A 22,262-nucleotide genomic window follows, 5' to 3' on the forward strand; every position below is an offset into this window, starting at 1 on the left:
GGACTCCTGATGCGAGGGGGAGCTCCGCCGGGGACTCCTGATGCGAGGGGGAGCTCCGCCGGGGACTCCTGATGCGAGGGGGAGCTCCGCCGGGGACTCCTGATGCGAGGGGGGGCTCCGCCGGGGACTCATGGTGTGAGGGGGGGCTCCGCCGGGGACTCATGGTGTGAGGGGGGGCTCCGCCGGGGACTCCTGGTGTGAGGTGGGGGCTCTTTAATCATCCTGACACCATAACAACCATGGTGCCGGGATGATTGAAGTGCTAACACCAGGTGTTTGGAGTAACTTTATCTGATGATTGTTAAACTTTCTAGAATACACATATTTTTATTGTGTAGGATCTGGGGCTGCTGTTGCGTCATTTCCCTCTCCCCCTTTCCCCCTCTCCCCCTCTCCCCCTCTCCCCCTTTCCCTCTCCATCATTCATCTCAGACTCTAACCACACCCTCTTGAGTCACGCCCACCATGTCACGTAAACCACGCCCATTTTTCGCCACGGCGCACTTGTATATTTTTCCTAAGCCACGCCTACAACGAATGCCACGCCCCCTAATTATGGTACGGCTCCGCCTACAGCCACAAAAACCTAGATCAAAAAAAAAAATGAATTGTCTCGACCTTTCCAGCCACGTCACTGGCAATGTTCACTTCCGCCGGCCTGGACGTGATGTCAAAACCTCGCGCCCAGGCCTCCAAAAGTCATAGAGATGACTAGGGACCATCTGGCCACCAGATATCTCTATGCTCAACTTCCAGCAGCCGCTGATTCATTTTCCGGCTTGCCGATCGCACGGGCGAGACGGTAGAAGCACCGGAGAGCAGGTATCTCCATATCAGTGTAGAAATTCAGTGTGAAACTTTTCCTCTGTGCAGGAGCTTCCTGTAAAAAAAAAAAAAAAAAAATAAAAAGAAGAAGAGACCGGCCACTGCTGTGTTTTCTCCCTGTGCAGGGTGACTGGTCTTGTATCCACCCTCTCAGTTTTCTGCAGATATCATGTAGTGGGTGGAGCCTGCTGGTCCCTCCCACAGCTCTGCCACCTGCATAGGTAATAACTGGGTTTGCAATTGCACTTGGTGTACACAAAGTGAATTTATATCACTTGTGGTTATTGCAATAACGTAACAATGTAAACTTCATGCTAATCTGATATCAGGCTAGATTTTCATGTTTTAATCTGTGTTTTTTTTCAGCCAATGGTGAAGTTTTTGTAATTAAAGATGTGGGAGACAGTAGTTCTGGAACAGAAAAAGCTGGAAAAAAAGGTCTTGCTCTCTATACAATTAGAAGCAATCATGGTTGCAATTAGTAGACAAAATCAATGTGTTATAAACCATAACCATTATATATATTTTTTTTTTTTTAACGTAACTGCACTCAAAACTGATCCAAAATTCAGGTGCAGACTGAAAAACCTGCCACTATACAATGTGCAGATGTATGCTCCAAACTATAACAGGCGTGTATCATGATCAAGTACAGTGCAGCATTAAAAGGATGTGATGACAATGCATTTACATTGATGTTCTTTAATCAGAACGTTTCTGCAATTACACAAGGTTTACACCTGCACATCACCTGGTACCTTGACTTTCTTTCTAAATGCAAAACAAAACACACTTAAAGCGGGGGTCCACCTATCTATCGTTTTTTTTTTTTTGGAGTTCATTCACAAACTTTTCTTCTCATGATTATCTACTCACATGTTCTGTGTAATAAGTCCGCCTGTGTCCGATTTCGTTGTAAAGAATAATTTATAAAATTCACTGGAGGCGGTTTCCATCTTCATTGTGGGCATTTGAAGCCCACAAGCATGTATTTCCTGGATGCGGTGAATGCTGTGCTCCCAGCATTCACCGAGATGTTGTGATGACACTGTTGCACAATGCATGCTGGGAAGCCTGGGAGAGGCTAGAAACACGCCTACTCCCATGGGAGGAAAACCAGGAAGATTAGAAAAAAAAAAAAAAGGTAATTACGGCGATTTAAATTTTCGTTTACACAGCATGTCAGCATCTAGGCAAGGAAGAGAATGCATAGAGATAATGTTCAAAATTAATATCTGTATGTATTCTCTTCCTTGCCTAGATGCTGACATGCCATTTAAAAAAATTAAAATCACCGTAATTACCTTTTATTTTTCTATTCTTCTTTGCACTTCCTGGTTCTCCTCCCGTGGGAGTAGGCGTGTTTCTAGCCTCTCCCAGACTCCGCACAGTCTCCTGGGAGCTAGTCTCAGGCTTCCCAGGATGCCACTGAGCATGTGCGGGAACGAGCAGAGAATGCTGGGAGCACAGCATTCACCGCATCCAGGAAATAAATGCTTGTGGGCTTCAAATGCCCACAATGAAGATGGAAACCGCCTGCAGTGAATAATATAAGTTATTCTTTCCGACGAAATCTGACACAGGCGGACATATTACACACAATATGTGAGTATGTAATGGTGAGAAGAAAAGTTTGTGAATGAACTCAAAAAAAAAAAAAAAAGCGATAGATAGGTGGACCCCCGCTTTAAAGTGGTTGTAACCTTTCAATTAAAAAAAAAATACACACAAAACATACATGTTATACTGACCTGCTCTGTGTAATGGTTTTGCACAGAGCAGCCCCCATCCTCTTGTTATGGGGTCCCCCGCCAGCGCTTTCGGGCCCCTCCTCAACGGGTACCCCCACGGAAAGATGCTTTTCACGGGGGCACCCCTGTGGGTTTGCTCCCAAGATCCGCTGCTGTGTCCATTGACACAGACAGTGGGACTCGGCCACGTCACAGCTTTTGATTGACAGTAGCGGGAGCCAATGGCTCCTGCTGCTATCAATCTGTCCAATGAGAAGACCGACAGCAGTTGGAGCCTCTGCGCTCATGCGGATCACTGGATCGGATCGGGCTCACTGGGGGAGAGCTGCAGCGCAGAAGGTTTTTCACCTTAATGCATTCTATGCATTAAGGTGAAAAACCTTAAGGCTTTACAACCACTTAAGGAAAAATAGGCCACCGATAAAGGAGTACAATATTGGGGGTGCAGTGTTGACCATAACTACAGAGGAAAAAGATCTGGGGGTGCTTATATTGAAATGATTGTGAAATGAGCAAACAGGGGGGCCAGGTAGTTGGGAATGTAAACAGAACTCTGGTATGCATCAGTAGAAAGATATACAGGTTAAGCCTGTATGCTGACATTTCTTTATGATCTGGACTTGGACTCTGGACTTGTTTTCAGTGCCACATATACTTCTAAGGCCCCTTTCACACATGCGGACCACTCATTTCATCAGTTCAGTCACGTTTTTTCAAAGAAAAAACGGATAAAGGTTACATTAGGTTTACATCAGTTTACCAATCAGTTGCATATTTGTTTTTGTTTTTTTACATCCACTACCAATGCAAAAACGGTCCATTTGTCAATTTACATCTGTTCCCTTTTTTTAACAGAATAAAAATAGGGCTTTCATCAGTATCAAAAAAACGGATGTTGACGGATGTAAATGGATGATCATCCGTTTACATCTGTTTTTCCAAAGAGTTGCATTGATGTCTGTTTTTCATATGTCAATGGATGGATAAAAATAGACAAAAGGTCCGTATGTGTGAAAGGGGCCTTACGCTTTTAGCTCTCATGGTTTTAATTTTTTTAAATCCAATAATTTAAAAAGATAAAAATTCTGATGCTCAGGTTGCCATAATTGTGTGCCCTGTGTGTCAGAGTTCCCAGGAAGCTACATATAGGAAATTATGGCTCCCTGAAAAATCAGTCATTCTAGCAACTTGATAACGACGTTTGTAAGGAGAGATCTGCATTAAATTGTAGCTCTAGCCAAGAAATGTTTATTACGTTTCGGATAGCATAGTTAACATTTCCAACAGAGTTTTTTTTAGCTTTATCCCACTTGGAGAGAGTTACCCTCTCTATTTTCCCTGGGGAGCATTGTCACTGGGACAAAAAGTCATGAGAAATCCAGCATGTTACAGCTTTCACTCAAACAGTAAGTGATGTAAAAAATCTTGTAACGGGCACACCTAGGTAGTGGAGATTCCCTATGACAGGGGTTTCTAACAAATTATACTATTTCTGTTTAGATTGTAAGCTCTAACAATGAGGGCCCTCTGAACACTCTTATATGGAATTGTACTGTCTTCTGCCAAGTGCTGCACAAACAGTTTGCGCTCTATAAATCTGGTAGAATAGGAATATTAAAAAAAAGAAAAAATGTTTTGGTTAAGAGACTTTTTATGACACTCGCCAGCCTGCAGATTCCATAGGTGGAGAAGAGCAAAATATAAGTATTGGTAGGGACAGCTTCTCTGAACAGTCAGTTTTACCTTTTTGGTTTCATGGATGTGATGGCAAACGGTTGCAGCTGTAGCACTGAGGTCCTTCATGCGCAATTCTGTAAAGTTGCAGGAAACAGAGAAAACAGATTACATCTGCAGCCATCAGCATAAACACCAACAATACAATTATCAAGCTATAAAAATCAGCATACAAAGCAGTGCGGCGTCTTAAAATAAACCAGTACTGCCAAGCCCAAGTGAAAGCTCCAAGTTAGCCTGGCTGCAGCCTTTATAGGGATAAGGAACCTCCCTCCCCCTACTACCACAAGGTAAATATAGTAGCAAGTCCTAGTTGCAATCTTGGAACACCCAATAAGAGGATAATATGCAACCGGTCTAAACTACGTGGCATGTTCACCCATCTTGTCCGCCAGGCTAATGGCATTGGTGAACTAGAGATACTGTTGTATTTGGATTTTGTGGGAATTTCAGAGACCTGGTTCAACAGCTCTCATGATTGGCTGGCAAACATTCAAGGGTATACCCTTTATCGCAAGAATAGAGAGGGTAAAAAAAGGGGGAGGGGTATGCCTATATATCAAGAATAATGTACAAGAGAATGTGAGAATTGACATCACTAAGGGAGCTAGGGAAGAGGTGGAATCCTTATGGGTAGAGCTCCAAAGGGGTGAAGCTAAGGGGAAAATAATACTGGGAGTATGCTATAGGTCCCCTAACCTGAGGGAGGAAGAGACAGATCTATCACAATTTGCATTAGCAGCAAGGATGGGAAGTGTTATAATGGGGGATTTTAATTATCCAGACATATACTGGGCGGAGGGAACCGCGCATTCAGGCTCGCCAGTTCCTAAATGTCTTACAGGACAATTTTATGGGTCAGATGGTAGACGCACCAACTAGAAGTAAAGTGTTACTGGATCTACTGATTAAAATACAGACCTGATCACGGATGTGGAAATACAGGGCAATTTAGGTAACAGCGATCACAGGTCAATTGGCTTCAGTATAATTCACACAAATAGGAAACATAAGGGAAATACAAAGACACTGAATTTCAAAAGAGCCAACTTACCTAAACTAAGAACCTTGCTAGAAGGCATAAATTGGGATAAAATCTTAGGAACAAAGAACATGGAGGAGAGATGGGTTTGCTTTAAGAGCATATTAAATAAGGGCATTAGCCAATGCATCACATTGAGTAATACATTTAAAAGAGCAAACAAAAGTCCTGGATGATTTAACTCCAATGTAAAAATGCATATAAAAGCAAAAGAGAAGGCCTTCAAAAAATACAAGGTTGAGGGATCATCATCAGCATTCAGACTTTATAAAGAATGCAACAAGAAATGTACGGGTGCAATAAGGACAGCCAAGATAGAACATGAAAGGCACATAGCGGTGGAGAGTAAAAAAAATCCCAAGAAATTCTTTAAGTATGTAAACAGTAAAAAAGGGAGGACAGACCATATTGGCCCCATAAAGAATGAGGAAGGACATCTGGTTACAAAGGATGGGGAGATGGCGAAGGTATTGAATTTATTCTTCTCCTCAGTCTTCACAAGGGAATCGGGGGGCTTCAGTAACCAAAACTGCAGTGTTTATCCTCATTACACATCACAGAAAGCACCTCCATGGTTAACGGAGGACAGAATTAAAATTAGACTTGGGAAACTTAACATTAATAAATCACCGGGACCAGATGGCTTGCACCCGAGGGTACTTAGGGAACTCAGTAAAGTAATTGCCAGACCATTGTTCCTAATTTTTACTGACAGTCTACTGACTGGAATGGTACCAGCTGATTGGAGAAAAGCCAATGTAGCACCAATATTTAAAAAGGGCCCAAAATACATCCCTGGAAATTACAGACCAGTTAGCCTAACATCAATAGTATGTAAACTCTTGGAGGGAATGATAAGGGACTATATACAAGATTTTAGTAATGAGAACGGTATCATTAGCAGTAATCAGCATGGATTCATGAAGAATTGTTCTGGCCAAACCAATCTACTAACCTTCTATGAGGAGGTGAGTTGCCAGCTAGATAAAGGAAGGCCCGTAGACGTGGTGTATCTGGATTTTGCCAAAGCATTTGACACAGTTCCCAATAAATGTTTACTGTACAAAACAAGGTCCGTTGGCATGGACCATAGGGTGAGTACATCGATTGAAAAGTGTCTACAAGGGCGAGTTCAGAGGGTGGTGATAAATGGGGAGTACTCGGAATGGTCAGGGGTGGGTAGTGGGGTCCCCCAGGGTTCTGTCCGATTTAATTTGTTCATAAACGACCTGGAGGATGGGGTAAACAGTTCAATCTCTGTATTTGCGGACTATACTAAGCTAAGCAGGGCAATAACTTCTCTGCAGGATGTGGAAACCTTGCAAAAAGATCTGAACAAATTAATGGGGTGGGCAACTACATGGCAAATGAGGTTCAATGTAGAAAGATGTAAAATAATGCATTTGGGTGGCAAAAATATGAATGCAGTCTATAAACTGTGGGGGGGGGGGGATCTAGGATGGAAAAGGACCTGGGGGTCCTAGTAGATGATAGGCTCAGCAATGGCATGCAATGCCAAGCAGCTGCTAACAAAGCAAACAGAATATTGGCATGCATTAAAAAGGGGATCAACTCCAGAGATAAAACGATAATTCTCCCACTCTACAAGACTCTGGTCCGGCCGCACCTAGAGTATGTTGTCCAGTTCTGGCCACCAGTCCTCAGTGTACTGGAAATGGAGCGAGTACAAAGAAGGGCAACAAAGCTAATAAAGGGTCTGGAGGATATTAGTTATGAGGAAAGTTTGCGAGCACTGAAACTATTCTCTCTGGAGAAGAGACGCTTGAGAGGGGATATGATTTCAATATACAAATACCGTACTGGTGACCCCACAACAGGGATAAAACTTTTTCGCAGAAGGGAGTTTACCAAGACTCGTGGCCACTCATTAAAATTAGAAGAAAAGAGGTCTAACCTTAAACTACGTAGAGGGTTCTTTACTGAGAGCGGCAAGGATGTGGAATTCCCTTCCACAGGCGGTGATCTCAGCGGGGAGCATTGATAGCTTCAAGAAACTATTAGATAATCACCTGAATGACCGCAACATACAGGGATATACAATGTAATACTGACATATAATCACACACATTGGTTGGACTTGATGGACTTGTGTCTTTTTTCAACCACATCTACTATGTAACATGACAGGGCTCATGAACACATGAAACCTACTCCTCTGGGTAAAGTTTAGTACCATTTTTGTGCTGCAAGGCAACGCATCCTGCTTTGTTGCTTAGGTGAGAATTACGTACGGACTCCCTCTGCTTCCTGAGATTGCCACACCACACATCCCAGAGGGTATCGTTGTACAGAGGGCTCATACGAGCCACGAGATTCTGCGTACACGCAGCATTCCTGCACACACGTGTTCCGTTTGCATTTGCGGAAATCTGGATGTTGCAGTGCTCTAAAAAGGTACAGATATCAGAAACTAGTGGAATTGCTCTCATTTGCACAGTAATGCCAAATGTGTGTATGTGTTTGAAAATGCACTGCTGTTATTGTATCACTCTAGTTGGAAACCTAATAAATCTTGATTAAACCAAAAACTGTGGTACCCACAAAAATGGTAAAAAATGCCCAAAATTGTACACATTGATTTTTAAAAACCTTAAAAAAGGCACTTCTGTAACTAGCAGAATAGGCTTTACAATATCTGCATGCTTCTTTTAACCCTTTGATTGCTATGACAAGTAGGCCACATCCTTGGCCGTCAAAGGATAAATATAGGTAATAATGGGTAGAAACATCCGGTTTTATACAACAGCTGGACACACATTAGATTTCAGAAATTGTGCACCATTGCTAAGACACTGAACAAAATTATAAACTTGCTTACCAAGTGCAGGATCGAGCCTGACCTTTTCTGCATTCACAACTGGCTTGTACTGGTTCTGCACGTAAACAATAAAGGATATTAAATCACAGGTCACAAGACATCACTAAACAAATAGTGGTTGATTTACTAAAACTTGAATGTGAAAAATCTGCTGCAGCTTTGCACAGTAGCCAATCAGCATCTAACTTCAGCTTGTTCAACTATGCTCTCCAGTTTTAATAAATCAACCACATAGTGCAAGTAAGGTAGCTGAGTAGTTGGTAGCCTTGTAGTGCCACACTGGGTTCCAGCAATCAACCATAAATTAAATATTGGTATTGGTCCACGGACTTAAAAATATTACTATTTGAATGAACAACATACCAGGATTTCACGCTCCGTTTTTAATGCTTTGACAAAATGACTCAGGATCTTCCTTGGATATCGCTTTCTCTTCATTGAGGTCTCCACCATGGCTTCATCCAATTGGTCTTCTAGTATTTTAATGTCCGGTTCTGCCAGGTGAGGAAATATAGAATAAGCCTGGGTTTCTATAACTATACCAAAGAATATACAGCCATGGCCAAAAGTTGAGAATGACACAAACATTCATTTTCACAAAGTCTGCTGCCTCAGTTTTTATGATGGCAATTTGCATACACTCCAGAATGTTATGAAGAGTGATCAGATGAATTACAATTGCAAATTCCCTCTTTGTCATGAAAATTAACTTACTCCCATAAAAAAAAAAAAAAAAAAAAAACACACGATTCCACTGCATTTGTGAAGAAGGCTTCAGGGCGCCCAAAAAAGTCCAGCAAGTGCCAGGACCGTCTCCTACAGTTCATTCAGCTGTGCTATCGGGGCACCACCAGTGCAGAACTTGTTCAGGAATGGTGTGAGTACATCTGCATACACAGTGAGAAGACTTTTGGAGGATGACCTGGTATGAAGAAGGGCAGCAAAGAAGCCACTTCTCTCCAGGAAAAACATCAGGGAAAGACTAATATTCTGCAAAAGGTACAGGGATTAGACTGCTGAGGACTGGGGTAAAGTCATTTTCTCTGATGAATCCCCTTTCCGATTGTTTGGGGCATCTGGAAAAAGCCGTGTCCCGGTCTAGCTGTGTACTTTAGTAAAATAAATACTCAGAATGATGTGCTACACTAAGGCCTAAGCCCAGGGGGCTGGTCTGTTCTATAGTCTTCCAGTCACTTATTTTTTTTGGGGGGGGGGGGGGGCGAGCTGGAGCATGTGCAGCAGAGTGAATTACAGCATACTTAGCTTGTCTATCATATTAACTATAGGAACAGCATTCCAGAAGAGATATTTAAAACTCACTGGTGTGTCTCTGGAGGGGTAAACCATATGGACCTCCAATGTTATATAGGATTAATATGTCTCTCTATGTATATTCATAAACCTAGAATTTTTTCTACAGACATAATGCAGTTGATGTTCAGGTACACAGACCTGGTGAGCCAGGAGCAAGGAAACTGGTATCCCCTCCCAAACAGCCATGATCATGAGAAGCACAGTGACAGAGTGATGACATCAATGGGTTTAACAACTTCAATACCGGGATTTTTTGCCCCCTTCCTGCCCAGGCCAATTTTCAGCTTTCAGTGCTATTGCACTTTGAATGACTATTGCGGGGTCATGAAACGCTGTACCCAAAAGAAATTTTATCATATTTTTGAGACAGATAGAGCTTTCTTTTGGTGGTATTTAAAGACAAACTTTTGAAAAAAAAAGTTTTTCTTAGCTAGAAAATGTTGTAAATAAGTAATTTTCCTCCTTCACTGAAGTGCGCTGATGAGGATGCACTGAGAAGATGGCTCTGAAGAGCAATGATGATGTCATATGACAGGGCTTGACAAATTTGCTTGGAATCTAGGAGCCAGCTAAAAAAGTTAGGAGCCAGGTTTTTTTTTTTTTTTTTTAAAACGACCGACAAAGCTTTATTTTCAATATAAAAATTAACCAATCTTAAATTTACACAGAGACGACTAGAACTAATGTGACTGCTTTTATTTCCTGCCATGCAGGTACACAAGACCACCATATTCTCGCTAAGGATCCAATCAGGTCCGCCTGAAAAACTGACATGCGAACCTGATCAGACAGCCCCTGTGAAAGGGGCCAAGCTGGGAGATGACAAATAATAAATTCATTTTAATTAACCACTTCCTTCCCGCAGGACGACTATATACGTCCTGTCTTTGAAGAGAAATACCGTTGTTATGGTAGCAGCTAGCTACCATAACCCCGGTATCTTCTTCAAGAGCCGGCGGTTCTCTTTCAGATAAAAGTGGTCTCTGCAGCAGATTAGCAGCGAGATCACTTTTATCGGCGGCAGGAGAGGGCCCCCCTACCGCCGCTCTCCGGTGCCCTTCACCGCTTATCGTGGCCGTCGGTAACGGCGGAGGCGATCCGGATCTGTCCCTGGCCTGACATGGAGACGAGTGAGAGGAAGATGGCCCCCCGCCCATCTCCAAGTCATTGCAGGGCGAAAGCGACGTCAAATCGTCACTTCCACCCATAGCTCTTGAAGGGACATTTTTTTTTTTTTTTTCAAATGACAATTTTTTTTTTTAATGCATTTTAGTGTAAATATGAGATCTGAGGTCTTTTTGACCCCAGATGTCATATTTAAGAGGACCTGTCATGCTTTTTTTCTATTACAAGGGATTTTTACATTCCTTCTAATAGGAATAAAAGTGACTTTTTTTTTTTTTTTTTTAAAAGAACAGTGAAAAAATAAAAGTTAAAATAAATAAGAAAAAAAAAAATTTAAATGTGCCCCATCCCTTGTAATAGAAATAAAAGTGACACAATTTTTATTTTTTTTAAAAACAGTGTAAAAATAAAAAATAAAATATATAAGAAAAAATAATAATTTTTTTAAATGCGCCCCGTCCCGCCGAGCTCGCTTGCAGAAGCAAACGCATATGTGAGTAGCACCCGCATATGAAAGCGGTGTTCAAACCACACGTGAGGTATCGCCACAATCGTTAGAGTGAGAGCAATAATTCTAGTCCTAGACCTCCTCTGTAACTCAAAACATGCAACATGTAGAATTTTTTAAACGACACCTATGGAGATTTTAAAGGGTAAAAGTTTGTCGCCATTCCACGAGCGGATGAAATTTTGAAGCGTGACATGTTGGGAATCAATTTACTCGGCGTAACATCATCTTTCAAAATATAAAAAAAATTGGGCTAACTTTACTGTTTTCTTATTTTTTAATTAAAAAAAGTATTTTTTCCCAAAAAAGTGCGCTTGTAAGTCCGCTGCGCAAATACGGTGTGACAGAAAGTATTGCAATGACCGCCATTTTATTCTCTAGGGTGTTAGAATAAAAAATATATATAATGTTTGGGGGTTCTAAGTAAAGGGAAGGAGATGAGCAGGCAGTGAAAACAGGTAGGGAAAGCTGCTCCATTAGCATTGGTGGATGTCTTGTCATACCAACGGCCACCACCAGAGGGCGCCCGATTGCAGAAGGAACCAGGAACCATAGGACTGCAGTAGGCCGCAAAGCCGGGGCCTCAATTACCGGCGCGGCCCAGCGCGATCGCGGCGGGAGGGGGGGGGGGGGAGGCGAACGGACACAGGATACCAAAGCTGTGCCGCCCCAGGCGCCAGGTCGCTAATTCTAGTCGCAAATGCGACCTGGCGCCCGGGGTTTGTCGAGCCCTGTCATATGATGTCGCCCCAGAACGAGGGCCGCCTTGTGCCCGTCATTTTACTATATGGCGGGAGGTGGTTAAATTAGGTTTGTAATGAAAATAAAAAGGTTTTCTCTAAAAATTAACTTGTTGATTGGGGGGGGGGGGGAATGGGAAGCCAAATTATAGGCAGATTAAACTTTAGTTTTAATTATTCCCTATTGCATCCAATGGTAAAGAAAGTTTCATCTGGAGTTGAGCTTTAAAGGAGTTGTAAAGTCAGAAGGTTTTATTTATCTTAATGCATTAAGATAAAAAACCTTGTGTGTAGCAGCCTCCCCAGCACCCCCTAATGACTTACCTGAGCCCCATCTCTCTAACGATGTCCATGAATGTCTAAGTCGTCCGGTTAACTCCTCCTGATTGGCTGAGACATAAACACACAGAGCTGTGACTCGGCATGGGTGCCCCCATAGGAAGCTGCTGACTGTGGGGGCACTCGATAGGAGGGAGGGGCTGGGAGCAGCAAAGAGGGCCCGGGAAGGGGAGGATCCGGGTTGCTCTGTGCAAAACCAACTGCACAGAGGAGGGAAGTATAACATGTTTGTTATTTATTTTTTTTAAAACACGAGACTTTACAATCACTTTAACCGATTCTTACCAGAGTCTTTATCTGGGGCCTCGTGCCATGACAGTCCATTGATGCTGACATTCTCTTGAAAGGCAGATTCAAAGTCCTGAATTTAAACAAAATATCTGTCAAATCAGAACACCAATTCTACCTGTGGAATATGCTGAGGTTTTGTAAGAACTGTATTAAATATCAGTCTAGCCCTATTCCAAAACTGATACTTAAAAGTAGAACTCCAGTTTTGTTCAAGGAGCTCGGGGGTTATTAAAAATAGGAACAGAACAGCTTTTGCTGCAAAACTGCCCCCTCAGTACTTGTTTTCCACTACTTGATGTCACTACTTTCAGCAGTGTTAATCGCCATTGGTTCCTCAAAGACTGCAGGTAAACCGATGTCCCCACAGTCCACAGCAGCTCTCACTGTTTACTTCCATGGACCTCTGTGTCACTACACAGTTCTAAAGTAGAGGTCAGCGAGAGGAAGCATTGAGATCTTACAGGGGACCATGGAAACAGTTTCCCTGTAGATTTGAGGAACCAGTCCTCTGGAATGCATTTGCCTTCAGTGGAAAAGGTAACTATGTGCACCTCTTCTTCTGCAGAGTATTTGTTCCTGGAGATTTCAAATAAATACAGGACAAGGGTTCTTTAGGTCAACTAGTGTACTGGGTTCTATACACCGTTACTCAGATAATAGCAAATCTTTATATGCAAACTGTGGTACCCTTATAGTGCAATTTTTGACACTGACATTCATTGCAGTATGCTGCCCATTCATTTTCATTGGAACCTCAACGTCAGCAAAAAAAAACAAAAACACACACATCTGTGCTTTCCCAAATGCACTGCAAGGCAACCTATATATTCCTTGGTACATGCCATGTCTAATCCAGGAAAGCACAGTTGGTGCCAAAAATGAATGGCAACAAGCATACCCATCGCACTTTGGTTCCCCCGTATGAGGGGTGTGAATTGTTAACTGTTAATTGGGTGTTAACATGTGGTCAGGCTGCTCTAGCACATCATACTGTATACAAAATTTCTTTGGCTGCACACCCCCGCCCGTCCAAGAGTGTTTATTGCGTAAATTGTACAATGCGTACTACCATCAGGACACAATCAAATAAATCAGGTTGATGCGTTTCATACAACCATTGTGCTTCCTCAAAACCAGGTTAAACACTCTTGGACCGCCGGTGGTGTGCAGCAGAATTTATTTTGAATCCAGTGTCTCGGTAGTGAGCCAGGGCTAGCATCCAGACCACTGAGTCCATCAGGACATTATATTCACCTGGAGCAGTGGGACTTTCCTTTCTCCCTGACATCATACTGTATACGGTGTATATGTAAGCTAACTAGATTTGAGCACAGATGTTCTGTCAGTTCTATTGCAAAGTGCAGGCCAGTGACCAGAGCTGGTTCCGTAGTTCTCTAAGAGGCAGATACCAGGTCAAATTCAGGTACTTGCATGTAAAAAATACATTTAACTATATATTAACTGCATGCGACCGGCTTACGCAGAAGGGCAAGTATGGGCATACTAACGTACCTGTATGTGGCCCTTTAAGAAGCGGCTTGTGGGCGCGGGTCCCGTGGACACGATGTCCGTCGGGATCTCCGCGATCGTCTCACGGAGAGGAAGAACGGGGAAATGCTGATGTACACAAACATTTCCCCGTTCTGCCTAGTGACACTGATCACAGCTCCCTGTAATCGGGAGTGGTGATAAGTGTCGTGTCACACATAGCCACGCCCCCCCCCCCCCCCCAGTTAGAATCACTCCCTAGGACACACTTAACCCCTACAGCGCCACCTAGTGGTTAACCCCTTCACTGCCAATAACATTTACACAGTAATCAATGCATTTTTAATCTCACTGATCACTGTATAAATGTGAATGGTCCCAAAATAGCGCCAAAAGTGTCTGATCTGTCCGCCATAATAAAAAATTGCTGATCGCCGCCATTACTAGTAAAAAAAAAATAAATAAAAATCATTAATAAAAATGCTATAAAACTATCCCCTATTTTGTAGACGCTATAACTTTTGCGCAAACCAATCAATAAATGCTTATTGCGATTTTTATTACCAAAAATATGTAGAAGAATACGCATCGGCCTAAACTGAGGAAAAAAATGTTTTTTATATATTTTTTGGGGATATTTATTATAGCAAAAAGTAAAAAATAATGCGTTTTTTTCAAAATTGACGCTATTTTTTTTTATTTATAGCGCAAAAAAGATCAAATACCACCAAAATAAAGCTCTATTTGTGGGGAAAAAAGGATGTCAATTTTGTTTGGCAATTATCAGCTAAAGCAACACAGTGCTGAATCGCAAAAAGTGCTCTGGTCTTTGGGCAGCAAACGGTTAGTGGTTAATGACTACAGAGCTGCATTAAATATTTAGGGTGCCATTGCTGACCACCTGGAAATAGTATTTCCATGAAAGGTGGTCCGAAATATTAACCTCATATTTTACTTCTTTAACCACTTGCCTACAGGGCATTTACACCCCCTTCCTGCCCAAGCCATTTTTCAGCTTTCAGCGCTGTCGCACAATTGCGCGGTCGTGCTTCACTGTATCCAAACAAATTTTTTTTTATCATTTTCTTCACACAAATAGAGCTTTCTTTTGATGGTATTTAACCACTTCAGCCCCGGAAGATTTTACCCCCTTCCTGACCAGAGCACCAATATCACCAAAAAAAAAAACATTTTTTTTTCCCTCAGTTTAGGCCAATATGTATTCTTCTACATATTTTTGGTAAAAATCGCAATAAGCGTATATTGATTGGTTTGCGCAAAAGTTAAAGCGTCTACAAAATAGGGCATAGTTTTATGCCATTTCTATTATTCATTTTTTTATTAGTAATGGTGACGATCTGCAATTTTTATCAAGACTGCGACATTATGGCGGACACGTCAGACAATTTTGACACATTTTTGGGACCACTGGCATTTTTACAGTGATCACTGCTATAAAAATGCATTGATTACTGTGAAAATGTCACTGGCAGTGAAGGGGTTAACCACTAGGGGGCAATCAAGGGGTTAATGTGTTCCCTAATGTGTGTTCTAACTGAAGGGGGGATGGGACTGTGTAGGGAAAGAGATAGATCGCTGTTCATACTCTGTATGAACAGACGATCTGTCTCTTCTCCCCTCAGAGAACTGGAAACTGTGTTTACACACACACAGATCCCAGTTCTCCGTGTGTCCCGAGCGATTGCGGGAGCCCGACAGTGATCGCAACCACCAGCGGTGCCATTCTGCCACAGTACAACTGCGGTGGATGGTCGGCAAGTGGTTAATCACTGCTGGGTTTTTTTATTTTTTACAAGAAAAAAAAAAGAAGACCAAAAATTTTGAAAAAATGTTTTTTTTTTTACTTTTTTTCTGTCAGTAAATTTTGTAACTAATTTTTCGCCTTCACTGATGTGCACTCAGATAGGCTGAACTGGTGGGCATCGATGAGGTGGCACTTATGGGCACTGATTAGGTGGCACTGGTGGGCACTAATAGACGGCACGGATGGGTGGTACTTATGGGCATTGATTGCCAGCAATGACTGGCATCGCTAATGGGCACTGATTGGTGGCCCTTTGTGGGCAGTGGTGGGCACTGATTGCTGCCATTGGTGGGCACTGATTGGTGACACTATATTGCTATATTGTAATCAGGGCACTGATGATCAGTGCCCTGATTACATTCCTAGATGTCCTGCGTGGAGATGCCGCTGATCGTCTCTCCTCGCCACACACTGTCAGTGTGAGGCGAGGAGAGTCTATTACCGGCATCTCCGTGTTTACATGTGACCGGCTGTGATTGGACAGAGGCGATCACATGGTCTCTTTACAGAGATCAGGGTCGCGCCATGTCCCAGAAACACTGCGCGGCTGCCGCTCTGCGGGTGCGCGAGAGTGGCCATTCTGGGACACCGTTCCAGAACGAGAGCCACCCTGCTGTCATTTGACGGTGGGCATGCAGCAAGCACTTAAAGGCCAGTTCACACCACAAGCAGTCCAGTGCATTTTTTTCTGCATCAAAAACGCATGGAAAGTAGGTTATATGATCTTTAATGGCATAGTTCACACCAGTGCTTGCAGTTCCAGAACAAAAAAAAAAAACTAGTAGAACATGCTGCATTTTTCCTGCACTGGACTAAACTGGAACGCTGTAAAAAGCATCAAAAACACACTGGAACACACATGTCCTTATTTAAGTTTAAGAAAAAAAGAGGGGGAAAACAATTGCACTGGACTGCATCAAAAACGCACATGCAGAAAAAGCATGCGTTTCTATGGCGTGAACTGGCCCTTAAACGAAAAAAAAAAAAAAAATATATATATATATATATATATATATATATATATATTATATATAATTATTTTTTTCCTCTCATAACATCTCTACTGAAATTCAGGTTCCAAAGCCAAACACTTCTCACCCAGACCAAGTTCTTGTGATGCTGCTGCTTCTGTTCCTCATTCAGATACTGCTGACTATCCACAATTTCTTTGCAGATTCCTGTACACATCCCCAGCACCTCCTGCAGCAACTGCTTGGAACAACAGTGCACTTTATAGTCTCTGGCAGCCTCTCCTGCATTGCTCTCCATGGTCAAGTTAGAAGGATGCCTCTCATCAACAGGGTCCTGGAGATTTTTATTTTTTGTTACGTTTTTCCTGGGACTGATGTTCCCCCTAGGATTCCCCAAAACATCCCCACTCGGGGTTACAGGTTCACTTTTCCCAGTCCTTTCTTTGGAAGGTGTACCATAACCTTCTCGTATTGCCTCACCACTGATGCCAGAGCCATCACAGCTTCTCCTTGGTCTTAAGTTTTTACCCGGACTTCTAACCCCACCAGAGATGTCTAATGTCTCCTCCCTTTGGTTGCTGGGCCTCATTACACTTTTAACTAAAGGTGAAAGAGTATCACTGTCCCTTTTATTGGCAGCAGTGGAAAGTCCAGCTTTCTCGTAGTCTTTTTGTCCCCTGGTGCCTCCGCTGATTAAATCACACCTTTCAGTGGAAGAACTGGGTCCTCTGGAGCTGTTCTGTACATTACTGCTGGAGCCCTTAGGGCTCCTCAGTCTTTGTAAGCTTCTATTGTGGCTGCTACTCCCAGAGTCCCCAGATCCTTTTTCCTCTTGAAAGTTTATTGCTTTACTGGATCTGGTCTCTCTGGTGAATGAAGCATTGGTAGCAGTGGACAAAGCGGCTTCTCTGGGGCTGTCCTCTACATTAACATTGGTGCTACTAAGGTTTCCCTTTGGTTGTGAGCTTCTATTATGACCGCTGCTCCCACCAGGGTCCTCAGATCCTTCCCCTTGTTGAGAGTTGGCCTTGGCTTTGTTTTCATTCTTCTGCTGGCTTGAGTCTAAACCATCACCTCCTCTCCCGACCGCAATGGAGACTCCAGGTTCATCAATGTCCTTTGCTCTGCTGGCTCTGGTCTTTCTGCTAGACAATGTACTAGTTACGGTGGATGAGGTGGCTCCTTTGTGGTCATCCTCTACATTAAAGCCGGAGCCCTCATGGCTTCTTTTATGACTGCTGCTCTCCTCAGGGTTCTCTTGTTTTTGAGAGTTGGGCTCCACAAGGTCTACATTTTCCAATATCGCTTTGCTTGAAATGGCATCTTTACCTCTGATGGCCATGGAGGCTTCAGATCCCTCCTGCATTCTTCCTGCACTGGATCTGGTCTCTCTCTTCAGCGATGCATTAGTTACAGCAGCGGCTCCTCTGAAGCGGTTCTCTTCGTTAATGCTGGAGCCGTCGCGGCTTCTCCTTGGTCGCCGACTACTGTCATGGCTGCTGCTCTCAATAGAGACCTCAGAGCCTTGGGTTTTTTCAGAGCTGGGCTCAGCAAGGCGTGCTTTGTCTTTGCTTGAGATTGCACCTTCACCCAGTCCTCTTACTGCAGCAGAGGCTCCAGGCTGCTCTTGGCTTTTAGCTTTGCTGGATCTGGTCTCTCTGCTGAGGGAGGCATTAGTGGTGGGGGAAGAGGTGGCTCCTTGCGGGTTGTCCACTATGTTAACACTGGAGCTGTCCTGGCTTCTCCGTGGTCGTAGGCTTCTACCGTCATCACCTCTAGGAGAATGAGAGGCACTTTTGGGCCCCTCGGGGTGCGCGCTCTCGGCAGCGTTGGGCCCCTTGGGGTGCGCCCTCTCGGCAGCGTTGGGCCCTTTGGGGTGCGCCCTCTCGGCAGCGTTGGGCCCTTTGGGGTGCGCCCTCTCGGCAGCGTTGGGCCCTTTGGGGTGCGCCCTCTCGGCAGCGTTGGGCCCCTCGGGGTGCGCCCTCTCGGCAGCGTTGGGCCCCTCGGGGTGCGCCCTCTCGGCAGCGTTGGGCCCCTCGGGGTGCACCCTCTCGGCAGCGTTGGGCCCCTCGGGGTGCGCCCTCTCGGCAGCGTTGGGCCCCTCGGGGTGCGCCCTCTCGGCAGCGTTGGGCCCCTCGGGGTGCGCGCTCTTTGAGTCTCTTTTCTCCTTCCTTCCTGTGGAGGGCGCTCTGTTATTGGGCTCCTGGTCTGTTTCATTCTTACCCTGAGGAGTCCCTTTAATGGGGTCTTGCTTCCTCCTGAGTAGCTCTTCGCTTCTCCTCTTGCCTAGGGACCCCTGTTGTGCCGAGAATGGTTCCCCGTCGAAATCTGTTCCCCCTGTCTCTCGGCGGAGATCGGAACTCCGCCTCTCCAGCCCTCTGCACTACCGCTCCTCCTACTCTTCCCCGAATGCTAATCATCCTTCTACCGTCCCCGCCCCCGTGCGCGTCCCCTGTACAATGTTATTAGTCCATCCACACAAATATATATGTATATATTATCACTCCTATATATGTATATATTATCACTCCTATATATGTATATATTATCACTCCTATATATGTATATATTATCACTCCTATATATGTATATATTATCACTCCTTATAAAATATAATATTATTACTCCTTCCATATATATATATATATATATATAGATATATATATATATATATATACACATACACACATATATATATTTTATATATATATATATATATATATATATATATATATATATATATATATATATATATATAATATAAATAAATAAAATATAAATAAATATATATATATAAACTATACACATGTCATCATTATTATCCCTTCATATTAATGTGTCTAATTTATTCTTACCCCTCCTACGTCTTCATTAGTATCCCCGCCTATTATTTAATATTATTTATTGAACACTGGAAATTCTCCCCACAGTCCCTATTATTATTATTATTATTATTATTATTATTCCTACCACCTATTATATATCTATCAGTATACACGTCATCATTATCATCTCTTCCTATTATTTTATCTAATTTTTTTATTGCCCCTCCTATTATTTTATTTATTATTACACCTCCTATTATTTTATATTCATTGTTAATCCTTCTATTATTTTATATTATTGTTACACCTTCTATTCATTTTATCTAATTTATTATTACCCCCTCCCAGTGGCAGATGGTGCTGAAAATTTTTTGGGGGGGGCGCAAACAAACTGAAAAAATCGGAAAAAAAAAATCTTTAAACACAGCCACTGTGCACATCTGTTTCTCTGACTGCTCTACTCTTTGTATCGATCATCCTCACTCTTCCTTCTTACCCCAGACCCTTTCTGTCCAGGGGAATCGGATTTTGATAGCAAGCTGACTTTTGCTATCAAATCTGGTTCCCCCTCCCAATATAGCTTCCACAGCATTTCAAGGGTTAAAAACACTTGTATATGGCTTCTCTGACTGCTCTACTCTTTGTATAAATCATCCTCACTCTTCTTTCTTACCCCAGACCCTTTCTATCCAGGGGAAGCGGATTTTGATAGCAAGCTGACTATTGCTATCGAATCTGGTTCCCCCTCCCAAAATAGCTTCCACAGCATTTCAAGGGTTAAAAACACTTGTATATGGCTTCTCTGACTGCTCTACTCTTTGTATCAATCATCCCCATTCTTCCTTTTTACCCCAGACTCTTTCTATCCAGGGGAAGCGGATTTTGATAGCAAGCTGACTCATGCTATCAGATCTGGTTCCCCCTCCCAAAACAGCTTGCACGGTATTTCAGGGGTTAAAAACACTTGTATATGGCTTCTCTGACTGCTCTACTCTTTGTATAAATCATCCTCACTCTTCTTTCTTACCCCAGACCCTTTCTGTCCAGGGGAAGCGGATTTTGATAGCAAGCTGACTCATGCTATCAGATCTGGTTCCCCCTCCCAAAACAGCTTGCACGGTATTTCAGGGGTTAAAAAGACTTGTATATGGCTTCTCTGACTGCTCTACTCTTTGTATAAATCATCCTCACTCTTCTTTCTTACCCCAGACCCTTTCTGTCCAGGGGAAGCGGATTTTGATAGCAAGCTGACTCATGCTATCAGATCTGGTTCCCCCTCCCAAAACAGCTTGCACGGTATTTCAGGGGTTAAAAACACTTGTATATGGCTTCTCTGACTGCTCTACTCTTTGTATAAATCATCCTCACTCTTCTTTCTTACCCCAGACCCTTTCTGTCCAGGGGAAGCGGATTTTGATAGCAAGCTGACTATTGCTATCGAATCTGGTTCCCCCTCCCAATATAGCTTCCACAGCATTTCAAGGGTTAAAAACACTTGTATATGGCTTCTCTGACTGTTCTACTCTTTGTAAAAATCATCCTCACTCTTCTTTCTTACCCCAGACCCTTTCTGTCCAGGGGAAGCGGATTTTGATAGCAAGCTGACTATTGCTATCGAATCTGGTTCCCCCCTCCCAATATAGCTTCCACAGCATTTCAAGGGTTAAAAACACTTGTATATGGCTTCTCTAACTGCTCTACTCTTTGTATCAATCATCCCCATTCTTCCTTCTTACCCCAGACTCTTTCTATCTAGGGGAAGCAGATTTTGATAGCAAGCTGACTATTGCTATCGAATCTGGTTCCCCCTCCCAATATAGCTTCCACAGCATTTCAAGGGTTAAAAACACTTGTATATGGCTTCTCTGACTGCTCTACTCTTTGTATCAATCATCCTGACTCTTCTTTCTTACCCCAGACCCTTTCTGTCCAGGGGAAGCGGATTTTGATAGCAAGCTGACTATTGCTATCGAATCTGGTTCCCCCTCCCAATATAGCTTCCACAGCATTTCAAGGGTTAAAAATACTTGTATATGGCTTCCCTGACTGCTCTACTCTTTGTATCAATCATCCCCATTCTTCCTTCTTACCCCAGACTCTTTCTATCCAGGGGAAGCGGATTTTGATAGCGAGTTGACTCTTGCTATCGGATCTGGTTCCCCCTCCCAATATAGCTTCCACAGCATTTCAAGGGTTAAAAACACTTGTATATGGCTTCTCTGACTGCTCTACTCTTTGTATCAGTCATCCTCACTCTTCTTTCTTACCCCAGACCCTTTCTGTCCAGGGAAAGCGGATTTTGATAGCAAGCTGACTATTGCTATCGGATCTGGTTCCCCCTCCCAAAACAGCTTGAATGGCATTTCAGGGGTTAAAAACACTTGTATATGGCTTCTCTGACTGCTCTACTCTTTGTATAAATCATCCTCACTCTTCCTTCTTACCCCAGACCCTTTCTGTCCAGGGGAAGTGAATTTTGATAGCAAGCTGACTATTGCTATCGAATCTGGTTCCCCCTCCCAAAATAGCTTCCACAGCATTTCAAGGGTTAAAAACACTTGTATATGGCTTCTCTGACTGCTCTACTCTTTGTATCAATCATCCTCACTCTTCTTTCTTAAACCAGACCCTTTCTGTCCAGGGGG

The 22,262-nt window shown here is 43.1% G+C and overlaps 1 protein-coding gene across 1 annotated transcript in view; it reads right to left on the bottom strand.

Moving 5' to 3' along the window:
• The window catches only part of LOC141141144 (uncharacterized), a 226,440-nt gene that overhangs the window by 41,874 nt on the left and 162,304 nt on the right, over positions 1–22,262 (bottom strand). The window contains exons 7-10 of the mRNA XM_073628849.1: positions 12,503–12,578; positions 8,555–8,685; positions 8,192–8,246; positions 4,320–4,387 (exon numbers count right to left, since the gene is read on the bottom strand). Coding sequence (XP_073484950.1) covers positions 4,320–4,387; positions 8,192–8,246; positions 8,555–8,685; positions 12,503–12,578 — 330 coding nt within the window. The remainder of the gene's footprint in view (positions 1–4,319; positions 4,388–8,191; positions 8,247–8,554; positions 8,686–12,502; positions 12,579–22,262) is intronic.

The sequence above is a fragment of the Aquarana catesbeiana genome, linkage group LG04 (assembly GCF_042186555.1).
Source record: "Aquarana catesbeiana isolate 2022-GZ linkage group LG04, ASM4218655v1, whole genome shotgun sequence".
Classification (NCBI taxonomy): Eukaryota; Metazoa; Chordata; class Amphibia; order Anura; family Ranidae; genus Aquarana; species Aquarana catesbeiana.